The sequence below is a fragment of the Solanum dulcamara genome, chromosome 6 (genome assembly GCF_947179165.1).
Source record: "Solanum dulcamara chromosome 6, daSolDulc1.2, whole genome shotgun sequence".
Taxonomy (NCBI): Eukaryota; Viridiplantae; Streptophyta; class Magnoliopsida; order Solanales; family Solanaceae; genus Solanum; species Solanum dulcamara.
The window spans coordinates 79,606,209-79,633,041 of record NC_077242.1 but is presented as its reverse complement, the minus strand read 5'-3'; the positions used below and the strand labels follow the sequence as shown (position 1 = coordinate 79,633,041).

The following is a 26,833-nucleotide window of genomic DNA, read 5'->3' as shown; positions in this document are numbered from 1 at the left end:
CAACACATCAATTAATTAAATGATCATCATAACACTTCAATTGAGCAAGTACTAAAGCCTACTTATAACCCTTGGATGATCTTTAAGCCTAAGCTAAAATGGTCTACTTTCCATGTCTATGCGATCAAAGCTAATTAGATTAAAATAATGCCAAATTCAAGCTAGAACTATGCTGTGTTGAAAATTTAATTCATCTTCAACACATTATATAGCTATAGCCTATAGCTTGGATTTGACAATATTTTCGTCACTCAAAAAATTAACTAACTCAATCAATAACCTAATGTGTTTGTCTTATATTGTTCAACTGTTTGTCAAGTTAAATCTAAGGATATACGAAAAATGATAATTGAGTGGTCTGACTCAGTTAAGCATAAAAAGATTGAATAAATCACACACACTTTATTAATAAGAAATCAAGAAAGAATTAACCACTTATTTATATTTATGATTGTAATAAAATAAATATTCCTATATTTTATTTTCTCCTAATGAATTTCTATGATATTTAATTTAAATTATGTAGGTCTTAGTTACAAAACATATTTTAGTAACTTGTTGATCAAAATTGAGTTAGTTTTTTGTTAGGAAAAATAGTTTGCTATATTAAGGTAAAAATATGTGACCAAATTGAAAGGGAAAAAAGATGGGGGGCGAATTTGTGAATACGTCGTCTCAAGTTTTTAGGACGCCGGCGGTTTATGATAGGGAGATGGTTGATTAGTGGATTGTCGGCGTATAGCTGCGGGAGAAATTGTTTGAGCAGTGTTAATTAATTGTCTTATGCTGTGAATTGAAATGGCGTCGGCGCTATTATCCAGGACTCTCTTTGCCCACCGACTTATCAAGTCTTCCACTTTCTTACACTCCAGCAAGTCCCAATTCTTTTCTTCTGTAAGTTGCCCTCTTTCCCCAAATTGGTTAGTCAACAAATAAGCTCTTGATTGAAGGTATTAAATTTGTGATACACCTGCCTTTGCCTGTAGATTGTCAATTTCTTGCATTCATTTGCCATTGAAAGCTAAGCTGACGAGTATGTTTCTGATTTGCTTAATTTATTTATTATAATAGAAATGTCAGAAGAAACCATTCTACTCCCAAGCTGCACCAATCCATTTCTCTTACAAGGTGCTGGGTTCTGTTACTTGTTGCATGGCTTCATCAAGGGCAACATTCTCAACACAAGCTGTATCCACCAATGAACCTGTTGTTTCAGTTGACTGGCTCCATGCAAACCTCAAAGAGCCTGATATAAAGGTGTGTCATTCAACCTTTTACTTGTTGCTCCTTCCACCAGGGATTCAAACTTACTCAACATGGTGATGCTGTTCAATCTAGTCAATTAAGGGCAAATCATTTCTCTTTTACTTCTTTTTCTATGCTTAGACAACTTAGATTTTTCTTTTTCCTTTCCATAAAGGTACTGGATGCATCTTGGTACATGCCAAACGAGCAGAGGAACCCTCTTCAAGAATATCAGGTGCTGACCCTGATTCATACCTATACAAATGGAGCTACTTTATTCTTACCTGATGAAAAAACTAAATGGAACTACTTTTTTTTTATTCAACTGCCTCCATCTCTCTCTCGTTTTTTAATTTTTTTTTTTAATTTGTGTTTTGGGGTATAATCACTTACTTCTATTTGAACAGGTTGCACATATTCCTGGAGCACTCTTCTTTGATGTAGATGGTATATCCGATCGTACTACAAATGTAAGGCTTGTTCAAATTATATTTCTTCCTTTTGAGAATAGTTTGCTTCATTATGTAATCTTTCACATCATGAAACATCTAGTCTGGCGTCAGTGTCTCTGCCTAGCCTCCGTCCTTCTTTCATTTGAACTCATCTATTTCTATAGTATCTATACCGTAAGAGATGTTTCACCTAACTGTCCAACATGCTTTTGATATTGATCACAACACCTTTTTTATCGTATAAAAAGCTTTATTTCTCCATTTATGTTACCAGTTGCCACATATGCTGCCATCTGAAGAAGCATTTGCAGCTGCTGTATCTTCTCTTGGAATCGAGAACAAAGATGAGGTTGTTGTCTATGATGGGAAGGGCATCTTTAGTGCAGCTCGTGTATGGTGGTGAGTTAACTGGTTACTGCAAAAGACAGAAATGCTCATTTTGTACAAAATGACTAACAAATTACAAAATGGATAATTAGGATGTTTCGAGTTTTTGGACATGACAGAGTTTGGGTTCTAGATGGTGGCTTGCCAAGATGGCGTGCTTCTGGATATGATGTTGAATCCAGTGCATCTGGTGACGCAATTTTGAAAGCTAGCGCTGCCAGTGAAGCAATAGAGAAAGTATATCAACGACAGGCGGTAAGTAAAGGCTTATTTCCTGTGAGCTTCATTTACTTGTATATCGTAAAACAGAAAATTGCTACAACAAAGTGTCTTTCTTTAACCCTGATAGCATGGCACTGTTGTGAAGCAATAGGACTAGAATTCAGTCGTGACAAGATCTCTGTGAAAAAATGCCTCCAGGCTTTTGGTCCATTGGTATGAGCACATAGCGTGATTTGTGAGTGAGGCGCGTGTCACTGAGTTCGAATTGTAGGCCATTACCCTCGGGGATTTCTCAGTTTTAAAAGGTTTCTATGAGAAAATTAAATCTTTCTTATGTAACTTTAATGAGATAATTGTTTTCTTAAATATGGTTCTATATTGATGAGGAGAAATCCAAGTGGACAGGCCATGAGTTTTTTGAAAACTAAAAAATTAAAAAGAAGTTGCCGCCTTTACATAAGAACATATAAAGTTGAAAACACAGAGGCAGTTATCCACTTGTTAAGTGTGATCACCTTAAACTTTATGAAGGATTTGTTACCAAATGAGTTATGATGAGACAAAAGTCTCAACACAGGATTAAAGGCGGCCACTGATTCTCTATTGATCCATTGGTGTAAATCTAACATCAGAGATTATGTGGTAAAAGTTTAATAAATCCTTTTTCTCTCATGTTTGTGGCACTTGGTGCCAAAGGAGTTTCAAGGAACTTAAGGCTTAATTATGAGATGATGCACCAAAACAATTAAACAATTTGACAGTGTCCACTTTCTTTAATGCTTTATTCTTTTCTGAAGTGTAAACAATTTGATGATTGAGAATTTCCTCCAAAATGAATGCTTTATTGTTTCCTGGAGAGGTGGGGTGAGTGAGGGATTGAGGTGTCTTATACTTGGGCATGCCATACTACAAATGTCTTTTCGAGTACTTTTTTTAGGAGGAAATTAAGAGCGTCTTTTTATTAATTTTTATATAACCACATTCCTTCTAGCTATTGGAATTCTGCTACTAATATGTATTACTTAATATTACCATAATAACTTCTTGTTTGCAGGTTGCACCTATTACCTTTCAGACCAAGTTTCTGCCGCATCTCGTCTGGACCCTTGATCAGGTTGATTTGCTTTCTCCTGCAGCTTTTTTTTTTGATAACCGAGAAATTCGTCTGTGGCCCGCCCTTTGGACCAACCATAGCCTTCTAAACTCGGTGGATAATGGGCCCTCCCCTCTACCCTTCTCCACTTAAATACCAGGCTTTGCTTTGCATGGTGTGGGGCTTGAACCTGTGACCTAAGCCACAAATCGTCCACCCTTTGAGCTAGGGCCTCCTGCAGCTTTTGTCTGGAGCTTTGTAACCATACGCCTCTGAACTGGTGCTAATGGCATGGAAATCAATATTTAAGTTGTATTCTCTTCACCTGCACTCAATCACATTACTTCCTATGACGGTGCAATTTAAAACTGATGGTAGGTCTAGGAACAGATAGAGCATGCACAAAACTTACAAATTGTAATGTAGTGTGTTTCAAATTGCAAGCGTGCTCATTAATCCTTGATCTTTTGTACAATTATGTTCAGTCAAAAAACACATCTACTTCCAGGGATGGAGCCATAGTGGTGACTATGGCAGACCCCAATACCGTTGGCTCAAACCTTGTATTAGTGTTAAAAATTTCATTTGATATGTACAAATAATTTATTCAGAACCCAGTAAACAAAAAAAAAATCTATCTCAGAAGTCGGAAACCGTAAACTTAAAATCCTGGCTCCACCTCTGTCTACTTCCCTTGAGTGTGTAGTAAAACTTCACAAAGTTTGGAAGTTAATCTGGACCATGGATTTTGGAGGTCTTTCTTTAGTGTATCTTTGTATCAACACTTAAGTCTTAATGGTTTTATAAGTGGGTGGTAGTCCAACTATCAAATTTTCCGTCGTGCTGCTAGATTTGTCGAGCAGATTGAATTTTTTTTATTTACTTTCAATAGTAAATGAATGCAATTTTTTGTTGTCAATAGTTATTTCAATATACTTTCCCTAGTTGGCCATTGAATATGCGATTTATTGTCAATGCTTCTACTTTTTGATGTGGAGTTGTAATGTTTTTACTTTCAGGTTTGGAAGAACATTGAAGAGACAACATATCAGCATATAGATGCTCGATCCAAACCTAGGTACTTTAGTTTGTGGGAGAATTAATTCTTAATATATGATGCACTCAGCACTACTATCTAAACTAATTTTTTTTTTCCAAATATTGTTTTGATGGGATGACACATGGGTCATTTTAGTAATACTATTAATTCTTGTTCCACAAACTTTAAGAAGTGTAACCTAGTTTACAACATTATTGAAGACTTTAAGCTGGTGATTTCTCTCAACAATTTGTTCAATATGCAAGTAATATTGGTTCTGCACCTTGTCAACTAATGTCTGGTAAATAGTGGGCATGAGTAATATCTTTTTGGCATGTCTTGTAATCTATAAGTCCTTAGTGGAGTAGTAGGTTGGGAAGAGATATGTAGCATGTTCGTGGTCAAGATGCTGAAAATTTACCACATAGCCAACATAAGTTTTTTTTTTTTTGGGGGTGGGGTGGGGGAGTGGGGGGGGGGGGTTAAGAACATAGCTAATAGCCTAATAACACTTATGCTGTATAATGAAATGAACCATAATGTTTGTTGGTTTTTAGAAATAAGATAATATATATGTTGCTAGTATTACACAAAATGGATTCAAAATCCATTGTTCTAGTCAAGTACTATGAGTTTGGTTATTAATACTGTTTTAATGTCTGAATTGGATTGTCTAAAATTCATTTTACAAAACTGAATTAATTCTGAAGTTCTGATTTTTGCTTGCCCCTTTTCAGGTTTGATGGTGTTTCACCAGAGCCTCGAAAAGGAATAAGAAGTGGTCATGTACCTGGGAGCAAGTGCATTCCTTTTCCACAGGTGAAGGTTTATTACTTAAAGAGAAGTGATTTTTCAAAATTTCTCTCTACTAAAAGCCACTGTCTGCAGCGGAGGAATGGAATAGGATTTCGATTTTAACTGATTATAGTATTTGTTGAGGCATATGCTTCCTTTTAATCTAATTTTGGAAGTTGACTTTAATCATTGGTACTCCAGATTATCCAGCGGATAATATTGTAGGTGTTTCATGTTGATAGTGATTAAAAGCTATAACCCTTAACAATAATACCACAGCGATCATGTGTAAGACCCTAAATAAGGATAAAATCCCGGTATAGAATTTTGGATTAACTTTATCCCATGTTTGGTTTGAGTTATTAGCTAATCCTGGTGTAACTTCTACACTAAAATGGTGGGATAGCTAATCCCATGGGATATCCCACCATTGTACCAAACGACCCCTAAGGGTTTGATAGATGTTCTCTTCATATCTTCCAAGGTTATTGTGAGCACATTGGGGTAACTGAATCCTACCTTCTGCTCATGCCTGCCTGGGTATGCTTGAAAAATAAGCCATGCCTATCTTCATCTCCCTTAGGGGAACCTATTGCACATTGCACCTAATGCCTAAGTGTGCGCTTCCTTACATGTTCTTGTTTCTTTTTACCAACAAAAATATAGAGATTTTTCTTTGTTTCTGAATGTTGATCCCTATTCATTAATTCCTGGATTAATCTCTTAAATCATGTATGAGTAGAGTTCTACTATTTGTTGAAGCCATTAATACAACCAAGGGTAAGTATTCTGGCGCTAATTATTTTTTTCAGGAAAATATTGATCCCTGCTGACTAATTCCTAGATTAAGCTCTGTAATCATGTATTCATATCTGGTTCACTTTGGTGATTTCATATAGATGCTCGATGGCTCTCAGACACTTCTATCTAATGAAGAGCTCAAGAAAAAATTTGATCAGGAAGGTAAGAACAGCTTCCCCTTGCTTGATGGATTTGCATAGGGAGAGTAAAATGTTAGTGCATTTGCATATGTACAAAATTGGATTTAGTACTGTCCCAAGTTTCAATGTAATGGTAAATTTGAAAAGGCTTTCCCTTTGAAATGAGGAGTTGATTTTATATCGTCCAACCTCGTAATTTAGGCATCTTTGCATCTGGTCCTCTTTAACCATACTATAAATAATCCGACTTCCTCTGTTGCTTCTGTGATAACCTATTCTTCTATAGGTATATCTTTGGACAAACCTATAGTAACTTCCTGTGGCACTGGAGTAACAGCTTGCATACTTGCCTTGGTTAGTCTAACTCTCTATTTCTCTCTCTCCGATGATCCTTGTATGACCAATGTCTTGTATCCGGCTTTTGATTTTGTGTTGGTGCATAGGAGATTTTTAAACTCTGTTCATCTTTGTAGGGCCTCCATCGACTTGGAAAGACTGATGTTCCAGTCTATGATGGTTCGTGGACAGAATGGGGAGGGCATCCAGATGTACCAGTCTCCACATCTGAAGCATAGATTCTACATGGTTTCGACAAATGCTTCTACATATGACTTTACAAGGCCTACTTTGTCTCTTTAATATCTTGTTGGTGAATATGATAGGAGGTGTTGTATGATGGAATAATGAAACAGTATGATATTCAAAGATAGTTATGACACATAAATATGTCCAGAGTCTCATAGGGTGGGAAGTCAAATGAAAGGATCCGGAGACGAGTTGCCAATGAATTGTTATCCTGTTGGGACTTATCTTGTGTTAGGACTTGGATGCTAGTAGTAGTACGCAGGGGAAATCAGAGAGGGGGGGGGGGGTGTCAGCTCACCGGAAAATGTTGTTCAAAGGGGTTAACGGCCCATTTAAAAGTGGAGGTGGTATTATTTCCCAACTATTATTGGTTAAGTTGAATTTATTCGGAGTCCAATTTTTCTGATCTTTCACAAGCAACAAGCATGTGTTCCGCTTCATACGAGCACCAATGACAAAGTGAACTATGAACGGATAGAGTGTTTTTTTTTTCCAGACACACTGAACTCTCTTTCTTTTCATTTTTTATTTGGATATCCCTCTACTCATTTTTAAGGTATTGTTGCGCAGTTGTGACTTGGTGCATATGCATGTCTCATTATTTCTGTTGCGCAAACTGGATAAGGTGCACATTAGTCTTCAACAAGAACTAGATTATTAAGCACATTGACGTTAAACGGCAGAGAATTTTTGGGTTAGAAACGTGGCGTTTATACAAGTGTGTCCCTTGTTCAAATTTCACTTGCACATGCATGCAATTTGATAACAACGAAAGTAGGTACGTGCCTTTATAAAGTACCAAAAAAATATATAAAAAGATGGTATGTTTCAGAACTTACTAAACAATTAAGAAATTAAAATGAAAGCGCAGAAAGGATTTTAATTGCGACTGGTCACTAATTGGCGTTGATGACAACGTTTCAAGCAAAGAGATGCGCGCTTTCATTCAAAAGGCAAACCCAAACAAACAACTGCCACCGTTTCGTTAAACGTCTCTTTGACATTTATATATATTTGTTTTGTATGCGCTGCGCTAGTATCATCATCATCCTCATAAATACAATACAATTCATAGCACTTGAGACTGTAGACTTATTCACCCAATTAATTAATCGTTTGTCAATGGCCGACGCCGATGCAAACCGCCAAGTGGAACCTGATAAGATATTGAAGGACATTAATAATGTGGCTGATGATGATGATTCGAAGGCCAACATTATTCTAGAAGAAGTTAGTAGTGGAGAAATTCAGGAGGCGGTACAAAACAGCAATGAACCTGCATCCAAAACAGAAGTAGTACTGGGGAATGAGGATCAACCGGATGGAGATGACTTGAAGGACGAGATGTCGACATGTAGTGATGATACGGAGATGAATTATGATAAGAAAGCAATGGAAGACCTTATATCAAAGCTTCACATTAATGGAGATCAATTACCTCCTACTATTGGAAAACAAGTGAAGAATGATTCAATAAATAACTTGAGATGCCGAGGTCGCTCCACCTTATTATTGTTTTATCGTCTCTGGAAAGATCACCTTGTCAAGAGACCTCCTCCCTCGCCGCCGCGGCCTCCTCTCTAAATTAAACATATATCTGTTAATTTTCCCCTGTTAAAACTACATTCTGTTATTGTGTAATGAAACTAGTGAATAGTAACAAGTATTATGTATGTTGTTATAGTACACATCCACTTTGCATTCTCTTATTATAAATAGTTGTTATTATATAATATGATGGGTAATTAGAAAACAATATTTGATCGCGTGGCCTAATGGATAAGGCGCTCGCCTCCGGAGCGGGAGATTGTGGGTTCGAGTCCCATCGTGATCGCTGTCTCTTCTTTTATTTTTCTCTTCACGTTCTTAGAATCTGCAAGCAAAATCTTCAAACAAGGGACAGATATATGAACCATTGAGAGTACTACAACGGAAGTACTCAGTTAAAAGGGTAGGATCCTTTTGACCCTCCAGGATGGTAAACGTGACGCTTGCTCAGGCCAAGCAGAAAAAAGAAACACTATGTATAGTAAGTAGTATTGCCATTATAGTACCACTGTTAAAGAAATCATCTGGCAATATCCTTCAACTTTAGCAAAAATACTGCAACAACTTTCCTCCATTTGCAAATACCTCAATAACTTCTTTCCGCATGCCCACAACACCAAGTGCGTGCAATTTAACGATTTTAAATTCTACATTAGTTAGTATAACCATGTTTTCTATTTTCTTATGTTTAAGCATTTTTTGTAAGACAAAAGTTACTTTTCCATGTAACACAAATACACTTGTGACTTGACTAATCTAAAGTGTTAATCTTACAATCAGATTGCAGTATTGTTTCTTGCTAGTCTGAATAAACATATACATCACCTTTCATCACGTTAAACTAGTACCAAGACTGGATACCTGATTCAAATCCAATGAAATGTCTACTTGAGATTCTATACCCTTTCAAAGCAACATTTAGGACAGAGTCTTATGATTCCCAGCACATATCAAATCTTTGTCACCATAAAACTAAAGGGTGTCCACCGTATAGAATCTCCTAATTGTTCATAGAGACAAAGCAGCCAACAGAAGAGGCAAAATAAACAATAGTAAGAGAAAAGCTAAGCGCATGTATAAACTCAATTCATTAGTTATTTCAAGTTATCAACCACGGAAGATTCTCTTATCACAAGATAAAGTACCTCAGTGAGGTCCAGAAAGTGCTTATTACAGTTTGATCCACCACCTTACAAGACTCTACAGATCCAAACCCGCTCTAGATTAAAATCCAGAGATAAAGCTAACAGAATGTGCAAAAAAAGGAGCAAGCATGAGCATATATTGCTTAGGCGTCATCTAGGGCAAGCACCCCAGGAAGTTGTTTCCCCTCCAGAAGCTCCAAGCTAGCACCCCCACCAGTTGATATGTGGCTCATCTTCTCTGCAAGTCCTACCTTCTCGACAGCAGCTACAGAATCACCACCACCTATGATGGTTGTCACTCCCATTCCGCTAAGCTCTGCCAGTTTCTTTGCAATAGCCTGGCAACAAAAATAACATTAGATGCAATTGATAGCAAATGTCAAAAGGGGAACATCTACAATATCTCAAAGCATCAATACAAATATTCCAAGCAGAATAACAACCCCTAAATCTATCAGCACAACTTCATAAAATCTCCATTTTATACCTCTGTTCCAGCAGCAAACTTGTCAAACTCAAACACACCCATTGGTCCATTCCAAATGATAGTCTTGGTGGCACCCAAGGCACTGCCAAAGGACTTGATTGCATCAGGTCCAATATCTAATCCCATCCAGCCATCAGGAATTTCAGAAGCTGGAACAATCTGAAAATGCCATAGAAAATCGAGTCAGCCAAGACCTTAAAACAGATATTGCTACAAAAAGAATTCATCTTCCAAATCAAGAAAGCAGTTAAACATATCTAGCAGTTAGTTCTTACTTTACAAGATAGAATTGACCTATTAAAGCATTTATACAGACAAGGGTCGTACCTTGCTGTTCGCATCAGCAGCAAACTTGTCCGCAATCACTACATCAGTGGGAAGCAATAGAGATACCCCTTTTGTCTTTGCCTTCTCCATAAGAGATGTTGCCAATTCAAGCTTGTCCTCCTCCACTAGTGATGATCCAACAGAGTAACCTTGGGCCTTGTAGAAAGTAAAGATCATTCCCCCACCGAGCAATAACACATCAACCTTCTCCAAGAGTGACTCTATAACACCAATCTTACTTGATACTTTTGAACCACCAACAATAGCAGCAAATGGCTTCTGTGGATTTGACACAGCTCCAACTAAATAGTCAAGTTCCTACAAGCATTGATGATGCAGGGTAAGCCACTACAACAAATATATCAAACCAACCACAATACAGTGAAAGAGTTTATGCGAGTATAGTAACTGCTGAATCATAATTAACCATCCAACTACATGCAACAAAATTGAGCAACCCTCAAATTAATAATTCTTCCTAGAACTATGCATAATTCCTCTACTTTTAGAAATGCTTTCGTCTATAGGACAGCCTGAAATTTTAGATTAGTACCTTTTGCATAAGGAATCCAGCAACGGCTGGTTTCAAGACCTTAGCAACCCCTTCCGTGGAAGCATGGGCTCTATGAGCAGTCCCAAATGCATCATTGACGTACAAATCTGCAAGAGATGCCAACTTCTTGGAAAACTCGGGGTCATTCTTCTCCTCTTCTTTGTAAAATCGCACATTCTCCAGAAGCACAACTCCTCCCTCCGGTAGTTCAGCCACCAATTTCTCAACTTCTGGGCCAATTGAATCATTTGCCATCTTGACCTGAGCAAAATCAGCAAATAATAACCTTCTTAAATTGGACTAGAAGAAAGAATGAGTCAACAGAGAATAAAAGGAGAACAAAATACAGACCTCGACTCCCAATAGTTCTGAAAGTCTAGGCACAAGTGGCTTTAAGCTGTACTTTGGAGTGACACCTTTAGGGCGACCCTGACAAAAAACTGACAATCAGAGAACACACAGATAGAGAGAAAAAAAGCGCAAATAATTTCCACTTGTGCAGAAAATTTCCTCAGCCATGCAAAGACCATGAATAACAAAGCTAAATTGAACTTTCAACTAGTGAAAATTCCAAGTTGACCCAAAACAAGAGAAACAAAACTAGTTTCTCAATCTTCTGAAGCTATCAGATCTCCTCATCTCACGAAGACAGACATCCAGAGCCCCATTTACACTTGGTATTGTGCTGTGCAGCATCTCTCTTCTATATGTATGTTTATAGCTCCACTTGGGATGCTCAGACAGATCCCGCCCAACCCCTTCCAACTTGTAGGCCTTTCAACTTCAAAGGTTCTTTAACTTACTCATCTAATTGTCAATAGCAGTACGCGGGAAATCAAGGGTGTGTGCTGCAGTGGTCAATGTAGTTGAAATGCACCATGAGAGACCAGGGTCCATTGGGCAAAAATTTTGGCGACATCTTCTCCTCTGTCTAAGTCTTGCAAGACAGAGTTACCCGATATATGATCTAATGGAAAACAACATATAGCCGGTGCACTAGTGCAGGTGCAAGCAAGTTGGTTGAGACACCAATGTTAACCAAAAAAAAAAAAAGCAGAACAAAATTTGACTGGACGCGAACCCAGGAGGTGACTCAGTGTTGCTGACTAGAAAGCTGGAGAAAATAAAGCCAGGAACCTTCTATTTGGTTTTCTTATATGTATGTAATATCCGTGATAACCATCACAGCTTAAATGAAAGAAAGACGGAAAAAATGATCATTGAACTTAGCTTTGATCAGCAATGTCCTTGTAATACCATTTCTTGAACAAATTTACAATATATATGAAGCCACAAAACATAAGCTCTAGATGCTGATTTAGCCAGAGTTCTAATCTCTCACTCTAACCTTACATATGCTCTTCCTTAAGAGTTAAGACCTGGTAGTTAGCTCCTAAAAAAAGAGATAAAACCATAATAGACAGAGCGATTTAACTGTCGTTGCTAGGCACACAATGAAAATGCACAAGAGAAGAACAAATGCATGTTTAAATTAAAACCGAAGGTCACACAAAATCTATGTTGCAATTATGTAGGACTTGAGGAAATAGTATAAATTGATGAAAGAAAGAGGGCAAAGAGCTCCAAATCATAGCTAAGATATTGAAAAGAGAGAGTAAAGCTTACAAGATGAGAGGCAAGGATGACTCTGGCACCATTTTGCATCAAGTACTTGATGGTAGGTACAGCAGCTCGGATTCTGGTGTCATCAGTGATGTTGAAGTTATCATCCAATGGAACGTTCAGATCAACTCTGACGAATACTCTCTTCCCTTTCAGATCTGCTTCTTTCAGTGATCCAACACTCTTCTTCACTGCCATTCTTCAATCTGAAAAACATTGATTTGTCTGAATAAACACACTACCACACAATCGTTTGATAGAAAAGCAGGGCTGAGATGAGTAACTCACCGTTAATTTCGTCGGAGAATTCAACTGCTATGATCTGCAAGTGATCGGAAAGGTCGAGGATGGTATAATAAATAGGGGATAGGAGCGCGTTCTTCGCACTCGCTTTCCTTTCCGTGGCGCACATTGTTTAGGGCAATATTATGGGCTTGGGCCACGCCACCACTAATTTCTGTTTGTGTTTCCAAAAAGGATCATTCGTTACAAATGCCCCTGTTTGGCATTATTTTTATTTTTTGCCCTTTTTAAGTAAAAAAAAAATGGCTGAAAGAATATATGTTTAATTTCAGAACATTATGATTTAAAAGAAGTTTATAATCTAAACATAAGTTGTATTTCAGAACCCATAAATTTATGTCTCAAAGGACAAAAATTCTCTAAATTTATACTTTGCTAATCAAATACTACACAACTTATACTGGACAAGGTAAAGTTTGAAAACCAAGCATGAAACGTCCAGATCCAGGCAGGCATATATTATTAGAATAGTCCTGATGGTTGGTAGGTTGAAGCTTAAAAAATATAGTTGAAGACCAACTATGAAACTAGTTCTCCATTTGATTCTCATTATTATGATTGTTATCATAGGCATAGGCATAGCTATATCACAAGTATTAATTCTGTCTAACTAATTTGGAACCAAGATAGAAAAAAACAGATTGGAGAAGCAAGCTTCATCTCACTGGGACTAGGACTGTATATCTTCATCAAGTTAAAGGAATTCACTTTCTTAATTCCAATTGAGTAACACTTTTAATCATTGAAAGTTATATATCAAACTTCCTTTTAAAAATATTATGTTCGATCTTCATTCAGAATATGAAAAAGTTCCACAGTAATAATGTAAATCCAAATTTGATCATTTCAATTTCGCAAGTTAAAACTTGTCACATGATAAGTCCCCGGACCGACTGGATGAAAGCCACTGCATTTGCTTTTTCTGTGCAAAGATTCTCATTATCATCACAAATTTCTCGTTCCAACAATAAAACGACCGGTTGTATAAGCTTTATCATAGTAATTTAGATATGTGAATCAATCAATGCACAATACCCTCCACAACAAATATGTCATGAGCCAGGATGTGTCGTGTAATGCACAAGTGAATATTAACACGCAGCATTAGTTTGTTCAGATAAAAAAGTACTTACATCTAAAGAAGTTGAAACAAGTTTGTTGAAAGACATCATGAAAACTGTAGCTGTCTATAACTGATATACACGCCCTTTATTTAGACAAAGAAAATAGGTGGGGGGAAAAAGGACCTTATATGACAAAGAAAATAGGTGGGGGGAAAAAGGACCTTATATGACAAGTATCACCTGAAAAATCTACAACATTCAACTCATTGTTTCCCAACTGGAAATCACCACTGATTTAGGTAAGTTAACCGAAAAAAGAATTTAGTACAAATTGTTTTACACTGCAACAGGGGCGTCTGCTTCATCTAGAGCTATGACACCAGGGAGCACCTTTCCTTCCAGTAGCTCCAAACTGGCACCACCACCAGTGGATATGTGGCTCATCACGCTAGCAACTCCAACTTTCTCAACGGCTGCAACAGAGTCTCCACCTCCAATGATAGTGGTCACTCCTTTCCCACTTAGGTCTGCTAGCTTCTTTGCAATTGCCTATCACCACAATTTACTCTTCAGTTAGAGAAACAACTCTAGCGGAATGTCAGGTAAACACCAGAAAAATTAGAATAATAAGTAATAACAAATTCACACACTAACTGACATATCAAACCAGCTTATTCCTCTTCCTTTAAAATTTTAAAACCATGTAAAACCAGTTTTATTCCCTTTCCGTTTCTTTTATAGAACTCAGCATACTGTAAAACAAATATGAAGGGAAGAATGGTAATAGCCTAATAGGTACCTCTGTTCCAGTAGCAAACTTGTCAAATTCAAACACCCCCATAGGTCCATTCCAGATCACTGTTTTTGTGGTATCCAAAGCATCGTTGAAAGTCTTGATAGAGTCTGGTCCAATGTCCAACCCCATCCAACCATCTGGGATAGCAGATGACGGCACAATCTGGAGTAACCAAAACAAAATTGTATTTTCAACACAATCCATAAGTAACAAACTCTGATAGCAAGTGTCAATTACAGTGCAGATGCAAGATCGAAGTCTAAAGAATCATTAGAAATAAAAGCTCTCAGGTTAGATATGTTTATACGAGAAAAGCTTAGCATGCAAACCTTGCTGTTTGCATCAGGAGCAAATTTATCTGCAATCACAACATCAGATGGTAACAAGAGACTGACTCCTTTTGCCTTGGCCTTCTCCAGGAGTGATGTAGCAAGCTCTAGTTTGTCTTCCTCAACCAAGGAGGAACCAACTGAAAGACCCTGAGCCTTGTAGAAGGTAAAGATCATTCCTCCACCCAAAAGCAATATATCACATTTCTCCAGAAGCGATTCAATCACTCCAATCTTGGATGAAACCTTTGAACCACCCACAATAGCAGCAAATGGCCTCTTTGGATTTGAAACTGCCCCAACTAAATAGTCCAATTCCTAAAACAGAAAAAAGAACAGTCAGACAAATAAATTTGCTTACGGGGTGCAGTTTGCAGTAGATTCATTTTATGATGGCCCATTAGTTTGTCAAAGAAAACAATATGTAAGGAAATGACAATCAATTAAGCCTAACCTTTTGTAAAAGGAAACCTGCAACAGAAGGCTTCAAAAATTTAGTAACTCCCTCTGTAGAGGCATGTGCTCTATGAGCTGTACCAAAGGCATCATTCACATAAAGATCTGCCATTGATGCAAGTTTCTTTGCAAACTCAGGTTCATTCTTCTCTTCCTCCTTGTAGAATCTTACATTCTCAAGAAGAAGAACACTGCCCTCTGGAAGTGAACCAACCAACTTCTCAACTTCCGGACCAATGCAGTCATCAGCCTTCACAACCTGATAGAAAAGCATAGATGGAGTCAATAGCACAATCAATTAGATCTTCACCTTTTGATCAACACAAACTATTACTTTTGCCTAAATTCTTTCTTTTTATCTTCTTGTATAACAAAAGCATTAAAATTGCAACAGGGATGTACCTGGATTCCAAGCAGTTCAGATAGCCTGGGGACAAGCGGTGCTAAGCTGTATTTAGGAGTGACTCCCTTTGGCCTTCCCTGCAATTTCAATAAGCAATATAAATAAAAATTGGCATATCCTGACTACTTTACAAAATGTGGAAGAAGAAGGGAAAAAAACAAACAAGATATGATAGGACTACAACATTGAAGGGACTATAGAGTGAGTGACTTGTAAAAGGCTATGAAAATTTGACCAAATTCTAGATAAACTAATAATCATCCATATACACACAAATAAGTTGAATTTCAGTTCCAAGTTGTTCCTGCATTTAATAATTAAGAGAAAAGGCAGAGACTTTGAGGAGAAAATCTGTTTAGAAAGCAAAATACAATACAGAAGAAAGAAAGGGGGAAATGGGTTGCTGACCAAGTGACTGGAGAGAATAACTTTAGCCCCATTGGCAATCAAGTGTTTAATGGTAGGGATGGCAGCTCTAATCCTAGTGTCATCGGTAATGTTCTGGGCATCATCAAGTGGGACATTCAAATCTGCCCTGACGAAGACTTTCTTGCCCTTCAAATCGGCAGCGCTGAGGTCTCCAACGCTCTTCTTGGCCATGGAGACAACAGCCCTAACAGGGTTGGAGGAGGACTTGAGGGATCGGAGCTTGGTTGCGACGTGGTTGGTGAAGAGAGGATCAGCGACAGCGCCGGCGAAGCCAAGGCGGCGGAGAGGAGTTTTGAGTAGGAAGCGAGCAGAATGGGTGGAAGCCCTGTTGGTTGTAGAGGATGATGATGTGGTTGGGATGCCGCAAAAAGTGTGGGAAGCTGTAGCTGATGCCATATCTGTGTGTTTCTGTTTGTGTTCGTGTGTTACGGCAAAAGCAGAGAGTGTGAACTGTGAAGGAACAAGTGTATTATAGTAATAGAGGACGAAAATGGGCGTCAAGAGGATTTTTCTTATCGTTGAGTTGAGGTTGAGGTTTAATTTCCTCTTTTTTATTGTTTGCCCCAAACATATCTTTAATCCTTTTCTTCTTTCTTTCCCACCACAAATATTACTCCTTAAATTCAACAGTGCTCAAAGACGAGATCAAACTCAAGTGGAATGAACAATTTTAGTGGTTAATTGTTTTTTTAAAAAAATAGTCAAAAATATTTTTAAACTATTTAAAATGAATAAAAATGTCCTCCGTTTATAGTTTAGTCAAAAAATATCCTTGCCGTTTATACTTTGATCCAAAAATGTCCTTATTATTATTTAATGGATCAAAAATACCTCTATTATTACAAAATGGGTCAAAAATGCCCTTTTTCAAATAAATATATTTTTCAAGTTTGACTCTGATTAGATCCTTAGCGCTTGCAAGCGCTAAGTAAGCAAGCTACCTCTCCGTGGGGTAAAAACCGAGGAAAATAAAGTTTAAAAAAAAGCAAATCTCGTTCCTTATAAAAATATTACTTTTAAGAAACTCTATTCTTGTTTTCTTTTTTTTTAAATCACTTTAAGTAATAAAATGTAGGAAATTATTTTATTCTTCGTAATCTCATTTGATCAATTTTAAAAAATCATGTATTCTAAATTTTAGCGGATAATATATGTCATATATATAAGATCATAATAAATTCATCATTAATTTTTATTCAAATAACGATAAAAAATAATTATAATAAAATAAGAAATATTTTTAATTTTTTATTTTTTTTTAATTGAAGTAGAATAAATATTTTCTAATAAAAGAAATATTAAAAAAATATGTCCAAAAAGAAAATAAATAATATATTTATTTTAAAAAGGCATTTTTGACCCATTAAATAATAATAAGGGCATTTCTGGACCAAAGTATTGAATGTAAGAACATTTTTTGACCAAATTATTAATGGAATACATTTTTATTCATTTCAGATAGTTTAAGGACATTTTTGATCGTGTTGAATATGGACTAATATAATTTGATTCACTAATATTAAAATAATAAACTCAATAAAAGCAATAATAAGACTCTCTAAGGCATAGCTTTTTGAACTACCATGAACCACAACGTGTCATCTATCACCCCTCCCCACAAACCACCAGATCCATCTGAACCACCAGACACAGTTAATAAAATGGATGTGGATGCCCATACTGATGAATTCTTCAAAGAGGTGTTGTTAAACAAAGGAAAAGATATCAATCGCTCTTACTCAATGAGCGATGAATTTCTCGAAGAAAAGGATGAACCCTCTAACGAGGCTATAATCCTCTCTAAGGAAGAAAGGAAAAGATTATACTACCCATGGAAAAACTTCATGATAGTTAAACTATTTGGGAGAAAAATTGATCATAATTACTTAAGGAAAAAGTTGGTGGAATTATGGAAACCAACTTAACCACTTGTCCTCATTGTTTTGGGATGTGATTTCTACATTGCAAAATTCAACCAAGTGGAGAATGAACAGAGCACTTCATGAGAGCCCTTGGTTCCTAGCTAGTAATTTTTTGTCCGTTAAAATATGGGAACCAAACTTTGTGCCCAAGGATGTCACCGAAACCCATACAGCCATCTGGATTAGACTCCCCAATTACCGATGAAATTCTATGATAGGAATATCCTAGAAAAAATGGGAAAGAAAATTGGGAGACTCCTCAAAATAGACACCTACACATCATCCACCCTTAGAGGAAGATATGCAAGATTATGCACCCAAGTACCTTTGAATCAGCCAGTAAAGACAGAAATACAAATCGATACCTATATCCAAAAATTAGTCTATGAAGGGGAAGGGATATTATGCACAAATTGTAGAAGGTTGGGCCATATTCTCATGGAATGCCCAAAAATCCAAATAAGAGAGAAAATCAATCAAATACCCACCACGTCAAAAAATGAAAAAGCGAAAGGAAAATGGCAAACAGTAATCTTTACAAGGAGGAAGAAATCAATGACGCACACCAACCCTGGCAGAAAAGGAACACCTCAGTTCGACGATCACGCACAGGTAACAAATAATGCAAGGATCCCAGGTAAGTCCTCTATTCCCCATACTAACAAATTCTCCTCTCTCACCTCCGGGTCTGGGCTCTGCTCACGGTAATAATTATGCCAATTCTGCCTAAAAATCTCTTCAACCGTATATCAGCTACGCTCAATGCGGGATTTCTGTTGGATCAAATCCTTTGGGAAGCTTTTGGACCTACCTCGTCTTAAAGCTGCGTATTCAATTCGCATCAAAAAAGTTTGCTGCCGAATTCTAATGTTGCCCTTAGTTGAAGTTTAGGACGCGTTTGGAATGCCCAAAAGGTCTTCAGGGCCCCACGCACATGGCCCCTCACTCACTCTCATAAAGGACCACATTAACTCCCATAATCCTTCTTCCCCAACTACAAAAAATTCTCTGAACTCCATATCTCAGAGTTTACTCCATCTGCATAACTCTAGGTACTCCATTAATAGAGAAGGGCCCACGGGGGATAACACCGCCCCCATGGCCCAAGACGATATCAAAGCCACCCTAATGAAAGTCTCCACCTTCGTCCACCCCAACTCCTGCAAAACCTACTCAGTAGAGGATAATCATCAGGTTAATCCAGTTTAAATGACTAGAGACGTTCACCCAAGTCAATCAATAGATACAAGTTGTAAAAGGAATGAAACCTTTCTTCTTCCTTTTTCTTATCCCTCCGAACACTCCCATCAACGCTACCACCATGGATCTCGTCCAATCTCTGAACTCTCCTCCGACCACTCTTTACCTTGTGTCTCTAATCACTGCGCCGCAATCTCCGGACCACATCCCCAAGGGGGGAAGCGCTTAGTGCAAAAACTTACGCTTTGCACCTAAAGGAGATTCTCCAGTTGGGTAACTAGCCCCATTATTTGAATATTTACTCTCAATATGTCCCAATTGACCACAATTCCAACAAATGGCCTTCTTCTTGGAGCTTTTATTTTGCTTCCATTTTTCTTTAATAACAAGAGTTGAATTTTCTTGAGATTTTTCATCTTCATTTTCAATATTTTTTCCTCAGAAAATCAATTTGCTCTTCACTTTCGAAAAAATCACAATTTCCTTCCCATACATTAAAATGGGTTGCGTGTGCTTATATGAAGATGGAAGAGACTATATGAGTCGAAGTGTCTTGTCTTCTTCATCATTTTTCACTCCACTAGATTCCAATTCAGAAACAATCTCATTCAAGACACTCAGATGATCAGAAATAATTGTACCTTTATCCATTTGCAATTTATGAAATTGCTCCTTCAAATATAGCCTATTTGAAATACTTTTGGTTTGATACAGTTCTTCAAGTTTCTCCACAACTCCTTTGTTGTAGACAATTCAATCACATTAGCAAGAACATTTTTAGCTAAACATAAGCGAATTTGACTTACCGCTTTCATGTCTAGCTCTTTCCATTCTTCATCACTAATTTTGGATTTTTTCGAGTCTCTACTGCTTTCAGATTTTTCTGAACCCATGTCATCTTTTTCGCTAGTTGGTCTTCCTTTCAACGCCTTGTGTAATCCAGATTGGATTAACACACCCTTGACTTGCACTTGCTACAAGTCAAAATTAATTTTTTCATCAAATTTCTCAATATCAAATTTTGTCCCCATCTTGCTTATTAGTACCAATAAATGGACAATGGCTATGAAAAGTATCCACTAAATTAGTTCCCAGGAAAGAGAGATGGATCACAACGGATACACTTAACTACCAAGTCTTTCCTTAGTCAGAACCTCTTTAGATTCTACTATTCTCACTATTACCAAATATACAAGTACCCCAAAGCAGCTCCATCAGAATAGCAAACTCCATCGGAATCAGACTCCACTTTTTATTCCACCATGACGAAACTTCTACTTGAAAATAATAATTCTAATTTAGAAAAAAATTTCGATGTGAAAGATCAGACAAAGATGCAACCACAGAGCATACTAAGATTTCAAAAGAATTATTCCACACCTAAGGCTATAATGCCACTTGTTGGAAAAAAGGCACCGACTAATTTTCGTCCCTTTCGGACCACCTTCAAGCTGAAAATAATAACAGAGAAATTTAAAGAGAATAGTAACAACATAAGATTTAACGTGGAAACCCAATGCGGAAAAAATCACGGACCACTCAGAAAAATATTTACTATATAAAAAATTATTACAACCATATAAAACACAATATTTCTCTCACATACCCCCAATTCCTAAAATACTATTCCCAAGGAGATCTTCAAGAGAATTATCTCTAAACTTCTCCTCTAGTATACAAAGAATTAAAGTTTTGGTGATGTTATGTTCATAGTGGAGATGCCTATTTATAGACAATTTAGAGACATGATTGGTGCTTATGAACACATTTATGCCATCATATTTGTCAAAATATGTGAAAATAATTATCCTTCTTTCTTGACTTCCACCAACCAAATGCCACAATTTTAACATTTTTCTTTCTTTATTCAAACAAATACAACAATCATAAGCCTCACTTCACTTGCTTTCTAATGCTTATTCGATCATATCATCATATATTTATTCTTCTCCAAAGATACCAATAAGAGATCATCATGATAAATTTACTTGTGGGATATAATGTTACTTGCTATTAATTTTTAATAGATGTAATTAGTATTTACGTACTCACACTTTCAATTTCAAATTTCGTAATGCAATAAATTCTAAGATGATGATATGAAATAATATTTGTTTTATGAGATGATTGCTTTATATCAAATTGTTTCTTTTTTCACTAGTCCTTCCTTGTTATATTTTTATTTTAAAAATTGTATAATTTGAATAGATTGGCATAAATTTGTACACAAATAATCATGAATTAAATATTTCGATGAAATTTTAATTTAAAGTATATGTTAATCTCTTGATTTTTGAACAGTTAAATAAGAGGAAAACAATAATTGTACATAAAGTTTTTTTTTTTTTTGGAATATTACGTGCTTCATTCTATACTGCAACAGAAGGGCGTGGTGGGTTAGGCAGATCGGAAAACCAAGAATAGGATGAGGCCACTTGTTTTTTCTCGTCTTCATCACCCGAATTCCGCCATACCTATGGTGCATAATTTCACCTTTCACCCAAATGCTTTTACTTACTACAGAAAAGGGGGAAAAATTAGAGCTTTAAGGGAGTGGCAAGAATATGAGGAAGCAGTTAAGGACAAAGACCTGTCTCGAGCTCTTCGCTTCTTGAGAGAAGACCCTAAGGACTCGTCAATCGAGCCCTCACGTGAGTTGGATTGGTCTCCGACGGAAAGAGACTGGCAGGTTTTAGATACATGCTTGAATGCCGATGATATGAGGCTTGTTGGGAGTGCTTATGCTTTTCTCAAGGACAAAGGTCTCTTGCCCAATTTCGGCAAATACAACACTATTGGTAAACCCTTCATTTCTTAAGTTAAACTTGTTCTAATTTTATTCCCTAAATCCGTATTAGCTAATGTATCTCTTCTGATTTGACTGTCTTGTTGCTCGGAATGCAAAGAGTTCGATTTTGCCAGTTGTAGAACATCCTGTGCCAGCATACAATTAGAAATGGAAAGCTACACAGACCCCTGAATCATTTTGCTTTAATCAGCTTAGGGTATTCGTTAAGAGCAAGGAATTGCCAGGATGGTAAATTTATGCTCTACCAATTCTTTCATTAATCACATTAGGATACATAATTAGTAATGAGACTGCTTGTGTTGGTTCAGTTCTCAATTTAATGCACATGGAGTTACTAAATGCTGAATAATGGATTACGGATGATTGAGCCTCTATAAAATGATGGTGCTTGTTGTAGGTTCATGATAGAGGCTTAATCTTGCAGTTACTAATCTGAATTAGAGTCTCGCAGTTATTGATCTAAATTGGATGTAACTGCTTACCAGAAGCAGTGGTTAATGACTATTGCAAACCATGAGAGACTAAATGATAGTGTGAGTAGCATTTAAGGGGGAGTAGAGGCTGAATGTTTTTGTTGATATGCATGTGCTTGTTGGGCATCACTAAGCCAGACTTCTGGATGGAACCCAAATCTTTTTGTCCTTTCACCCTTTTCTGTCCTAGGAACCAGCACAGACAATTCTGAATAGGCCATGGTAAAGCAGCTGAGGTTAACGTTAGCTATTTACAGAATCCCCAAGCTCCTCATTTCTAATAAACAGTGTGAATATTTCACCACTGTCTTATTGATGAAGTGCTTTATCTATTCTATTTCAAGTTTATTTCCTGAAAGTTGCTGATTACATGTCATCAGTGTATGAAACACACATTTGCTGGTTCCTAGAGTGAACTTTCTTCTTTTTCCGTATTTTATTCTTTTACAGACTTCCGTGTTTAAAGATATACCTTACCTTATCAAAAAAGGAAAAAAAAACAGAATTCCATGTTGGAGTTGCGTGCTCACACACACACACACAATATCCATATATGTGTGGATATTGCCTTGAACTACTTCACTAAACTATAAAGCTGAAACCCTACTTCTGTATAAATTAAAGAGCTAAGTATTCAATTTTTGCTTTTCATTGATTATCTGACATTCCAAAAGAGTACACTTTAATATGAGCAATTTGCAATACTCTTTGTCACAAATTCTGACAACATTGCCTATATCTGCAGTTTTGGAAGGGCCACGGGATGTCACACCAACCGTCTTAAAGTCTTCAACTGGTTTAAATGGTCAGTGCTAATCCATATCACCTCTCTGAAGCACTTAAATTGTTTCAACTTGCATGTTTACATGGAATATTCGGCAGAATAATCTGGTTTTTGCTTTTTCTGACTTGTTTATGGAGAAAATGTACTGATTTAATAACATGCTTTTTAACTCTTCTGTAGTTCAGTGACCAAACTTTCGCCGAAGAAGTGGGGTCTTTCTGGAACGTCTAGCTTTCTTTTGGCTACATTGTTTGCTGGAGTCTCGTTTCTGCTGAATCAAGGAATAGATATTAGGCCTAACATTGCTGCAGTCTTGGGGCTTGCCATGCTAGATGCTATATTACTTGGTGGCTCCTGCTTAGCACAAATCTCCAGCTTCTGGCCTCCCTACAAGCGTCGAATTTGTGTTCATGAAGCAGGCCATCTCCTTGTTGGTAAACCATGTTTCTGCAAATATTTGATAGAATTTACTGCAATAGAATGAAAGAACTTCAAAATTTTATTCATCCATCTTTTAGAGATTAAGTTAGGATAATCTGTACTTCAGGATATTTAAGTTTCGAAGCAATGACTTGCCATAGATATCATCAGCTTGTTTTCCCAACTCCAACTGCTCAGAATATCAGTCTTGGCCTTTCTGTTACTATCAGTCTTGAATGTCTGTAACATTTGAAGGAATGTAAAGTTGTAAACCTACCTCTTATAGTAATTCATTTATCCACTGATGTGACTGCAGCATACCTGATGGGTTGTCCAATTCGTGGCGTAATTTTAGACCCAATTGTTGCAATGCAGATGAGCATTCAAGGACAGGTAAGTCACTATAGATCCTTCTCATTGTCTCTATTGTTCACTGTGTAATGCTGGACTACTTGTTAAAATAACAGCCAATGAAGACCGTAATTACATAGATAAATGTTCCTCCTCTTCGTAAGTCTTTAAGGCAGACAAATGGGGATTCAAGACATTTATTTCTGACTGAACATGCACAAACAGTATTCCATTAGATGCCACACACTGTACAATAGTTTAATGCACGACATGATACAACCTTTTCTTATTTTCTTGACCCCACTTGTGGAATTATATTGTGTATGTTGTTGCTTCTAGAAGCTTCCAAATTTACACCCTTTGAGAGGACCAGTTGTAGAACAAGTATTGGCTATGTGTCAGAGTAGACTCTTGCAGTTATCTTGTCAGTATTTGTCTATTGACGATTACAGGCTTAATGGTGTATAAACAATTTCTTTTCTACATGGCACAGTGCAACATAATTATGTAGGCATCCCTCATATTTTCCTTTTCCTCAGTTGTCACAGGGACAATTTTCAAACACTAGGCAGTGCGAGGTGTATCCCTGTGCGGCAGCCAACACCCTTGCCGACTCAGCCTGTCCAACACTTAGCCAAATTTTAAGCGTTTGGCCTTAACTCGAATTTCGGGTAGTAACAATGAGACTAAGGCTTTAGACGTTTTTAGGCAACAAAATATGAAAGACAACAATATAGAAATAAGAACAACACAAGGCAGCTTTACCGGAAACCCAATCCCAACTTGTATTATTTAAAGTGAATACAAGAGCACTCATTCTCGTACCACCCTTGGCACTAAGATCACCTAGACCTTACTTAGATTCTGCCCTCAAAAGTATTCCCTAATGGCGTATTGTCGTTTTTTCTCTACATGGCACAGTGCAACATAATTATGTAGGCATCCCTCATATTTTCCTTTTCCTCAATAGTAACTGTTCATGTTCCATGAGAAGAATTTACAATGTAAATAGTAAAATCCTTAGTTTCTTATTTTCTTGGAAATCAAAGTTGTCTTCCACACATAAGGTTATGGACCCATTTTAGAACTATTTGAACAGTAAAAATTGCTCATTTTGCTTGTGATATTTTTATATTTTTCTTTCATGCAGGCAGGTACACAGTTTTGGGATGAAAAACTTGAAAATGAGCTCGCTAAAGGCCAATTAAGTGGTACCGCATTTGACAGGTGGATTTCCTAGCCAGTCATCTTGCTTACAATTGTTCCGTGGACAAAATACATTTCTATGCTGTAACCAGCTCTCTGGATTTTCTGCAAAGCCATATTATTTAGTTGTTTGCACCAAGTCTCGTCAAATCTCCATTAAAATGGAGATCAGGAAACCTTTTTTGACTATTTTGTTTGCTGCAATTTCTTGCATCTAGATAATTAAAAATAAATTTTTCAGGTACTGCATGGTTCTATTTGCTGGGATTGCAGCTGAAGCTCTTATATATGGAGAGGCTGAAGGTGGAGAAAATGATGAAAATCTCTTCCGAAGTATCAGTATTCTTCTAGAACCCCCACTCTCTGTGGCACAGGTCTTTCTCTGGTTAAAGTTATTTGCTTGTCTAGTAACTCTTTGCTTTTATAATGCAACATTCGAATTTTTCAAACAGATGTCAAATCAAGCAAGGTGGTCGGTGTTGCAATCTTATAATCTGCTGAAATGGCACAAACAAGCACATCGAGCTGCTGTTAAAGCTATTGAGAGTGGATGCAGTCTGAGTATGGTCATTAAAAAAATTGAGGAAGCCATGTCTCTGAAAAAATAAAGCTCGGAAAGCAGAAATATATGGTACTGGAAGAGGTGATTCTTAACCCTTCTTCATATGTAAAGTCAGGATACTACTTGCTCATATATGAATGTAAACTAAGAATCATTTTTGGACATTTAGATGCAAGGTGTGCTGAGGCATTTAGCTGCAAGGAGATAGGAGATTCCTAGTGTGCTGAGGCACTTGGCCAATCATATATACTGCTATGAAATGCCTCAACTGGAGCTAGCAGAAAAGGGATTGAAGATTCATGGACCCTTAAAGATGTCTGACCTTTGATCTTGCAGCGTGATAGTTACTCAAAAGGAACATGCTATTTTTCTATGATTTCTAGGTGAGCAGCTTTTTGCTGCGAACTTGGGAGCAGAATCTTAAAGTTAGGGAACAGAGAGAATCCTGCATCTAGCATCTTCTGATAAAGATGTTGCATGTAAATATTAGCTTATTTTTCTCACAAGGGGCGAGAATGTTGTTTAACAAAGGGTAACTACGAAAAGAAGTCTCATTGTAATTTCGTTTTGTAGTGTGTAAACTATTAAGCTCACTCAATCTTTTAGCAGTCAAGCAATGACCTCTTTGAACTTGTATTTGCTGAAAAGAATACATGGATGTATACGCAGAGGTTGGGGAGGGCAGATATTTATCTTTTTTGACCCATCATACTGCTACCAATGCCTGTTCACAGTTTCCTGGCAAGCCATATTTTCAGCTATTGCTTAATCCTCCTCTGGAGTTTGGGGTAGGGAATGACCTGTGATCGAATGTTTTCTTACCACTAAGCTATTCATTTCCGTTTCTAAAAGAAGTAATTCAAATAATTCTGCCTTGTGAATAA

At 37.1% G+C, this 26,833-nt stretch overlaps 4 protein-coding genes and 1 non-coding gene across 7 annotated transcripts; 3 read left to right on the top strand and 2 right to left on the bottom strand.

Annotated features, from left to right (window-relative positions):
• Positions 1-637: 637 nt before the first annotated feature.
• On the top strand, positions 638-7,260 carry LOC129891660 (thiosulfate/3-mercaptopyruvate sulfurtransferase 1, mitochondrial-like). The gene is made up of 12 exons (XM_055967095.1): positions 638-894; positions 1,072-1,257; positions 1,421-1,480; positions 1,653-1,715; positions 1,972-2,096; positions 2,177-2,339; positions 3,361-3,420; positions 4,419-4,477; positions 5,176-5,257; positions 6,133-6,196; positions 6,461-6,528; positions 6,648-7,260. Exons 1-12 carry the CDS (start codon positions 799-801, stop codon positions 6,747-6,749), a joined length of 1,128 nt encoding a protein of 375 aa, XP_055823070.1. The 5' UTR covers positions 638-798; the 3' UTR covers positions 6,750-7,260.
• Positions 7,261-8,520: 1,260 nt separating this feature from the next.
• Positions 8,521-8,593, top strand: TRNAR-CCG (transfer RNA arginine (anticodon CCG)). The gene has a single exon. It is a non-coding gene; the product is annotated as a tRNA-Arg (tRNA).
• A 787-nt stretch (positions 8,594-9,380) lies between these two features.
• On the bottom strand, positions 9,381-12,859 carry LOC129891659 (phosphoglycerate kinase, cytosolic). The gene is made up of 7 exons (XM_055967094.1): positions 12,731-12,859; positions 12,446-12,648; positions 11,171-11,248; positions 10,820-11,080; positions 10,267-10,584; positions 9,940-10,098; positions 9,381-9,790 (listed from the first exon to the last, which is right to left on the bottom strand). Exons 2-7 carry the CDS (start codon positions 12,638-12,640, stop codon positions 9,596-9,598), a joined length of 1,206 nt encoding a protein of 401 aa, XP_055823069.1. The 5' UTR covers positions 12,641-12,648; positions 12,731-12,859; the 3' UTR covers positions 9,381-9,595.
• Positions 12,860-13,830: 971 nt separating this feature from the next.
• Positions 13,831-16,843, bottom strand: LOC129891658 (phosphoglycerate kinase, chloroplastic). Of its 2 annotated transcripts, XR_008767219.1 has the most exons (7): positions 16,202-16,843; positions 15,793-15,870; positions 15,389-15,649; positions 14,935-15,252; positions 14,609-14,767; positions 14,031-14,358; positions 13,831-13,992 (listed from the first exon to the last, which is right to left on the bottom strand). XR_008767219.1 is itself a non-coding variant. In XM_055967093.1 (6 exons), the coding sequence occupies exons 1-6, from the start codon at positions 16,616-16,618 to the stop codon at positions 14,146-14,148; spliced, it is 1,446 nt and encodes a 481-aa protein (XP_055823068.1). In that variant the 5' UTR covers positions 16,619-16,843; the 3' UTR covers positions 13,900-14,145. The 2 variants fall into 2 exon arrangements, 1 of the variants encoding a protein (XP_055823068.1); XM_055967093.1 differs by having other exon boundaries at positions 13,900-14,358.
• Positions 16,844-21,702: 4,859 nt separating this feature from the next.
• On the top strand, positions 21,703-26,599 carry LOC129891656 (uncharacterized). Of its 2 annotated transcripts, none has more exons than XM_055967091.1 (8): positions 21,703-22,142; positions 23,372-23,431; positions 23,596-23,844; positions 24,147-24,223; positions 25,332-25,408; positions 25,629-25,761; positions 25,840-26,018; positions 26,119-26,599. In XM_055967091.1, exons 1-7 carry the CDS (start codon positions 21,770-21,772, stop codon positions 25,993-25,995), a joined length of 1,125 nt encoding a protein of 374 aa, XP_055823066.1. In that variant the 5' UTR covers positions 21,703-21,769; the 3' UTR covers positions 25,996-26,018; positions 26,119-26,599. The 2 variants fall into 2 exon arrangements, with proteins under 2 accessions (XP_055823066.1, XP_055823065.1); XM_055967090.1 differs by having other exon boundaries at positions 25,840-26,030.
• Positions 26,600-26,833: the final 234 nt, after the last annotated feature.

Excerpts from the sequence above, each read along its gene's own strand:
- LOC129891660 (XM_055967095.1), top strand. The coding sequence starts at position 799 with ATGGCGTCGGCGCTATTATCCAGGACTCTCTTTGCCCACCGACTTATC. Across the intron at positions 4,478-5,175 it reads GATGCTCGATCCAAACCTAG|GTTTGATGGTGTTTCACCAG; the intron begins GTACTTTAGTTT and ends GCCCCTTTTCAG. Across the intron at positions 5,258-6,132 it reads AGTGCATTCCTTTTCCACAG|ATGCTCGATGGCTCTCAGAC; the intron begins GTGAAGGTTTAT and ends GATTTCATATAG.
- LOC129891659 (XM_055967094.1), bottom strand. The coding sequence starts at position 12,640 with ATGGCAGTGAAGAAGAGTGTTGGATCACTGAAAGAAGCAGATCTGAAA. Across the intron at positions 11,081-11,170 it reads CAGAACTATTGGGAGTCGAG|GTCAAGATGGCAAATGATTC; the intron begins GTCTGTATTTTG and ends GATTTTGCTCAG. Across the intron at positions 10,099-10,266 it reads CTGCTGATGCGAACAGCAAG|ATTGTTCCAGCTTCTGAAAT; the intron begins GTACGACCCTTG and ends TGGCATTTTCAG.
- LOC129891658 (XM_055967093.1), bottom strand. The coding sequence starts at position 16,618 with ATGGCATCAGCTACAGCTTCCCACACTTTTTGCGGCATCCCAACCACA. Across the intron at positions 15,650-15,792 it reads CTGAACTGCTTGGAATCCAG|GTTGTGAAGGCTGATGACTG; the intron begins GTACATCCCTGT and ends CTTTTCTATCAG. Across the intron at positions 15,253-15,388 it reads CAGGTTTCCTTTTACAAAAG|GAATTGGACTATTTAGTTGG; the intron begins GTTAGGCTTAAT and ends TTTCTGTTTTAG.
- LOC129891656 (XM_055967091.1), top strand. The coding sequence starts at position 21,770 with ATGAGGCCACTTGTTTTTTCTCGTCTTCATCACCCGAATTCCGCCATA. Across the intron at positions 24,224-25,331 it reads AGATGAGCATTCAAGGACAG|GCAGGTACACAGTTTTGGGA; the intron begins GTAAGTCACTAT and ends TCTTTCATGCAG. Across the intron at positions 25,409-25,628 it reads AGTGGTACCGCATTTGACAG|GTACTGCATGGTTCTATTTG; the intron begins GTGGATTTCCTA and ends TAAATTTTTCAG.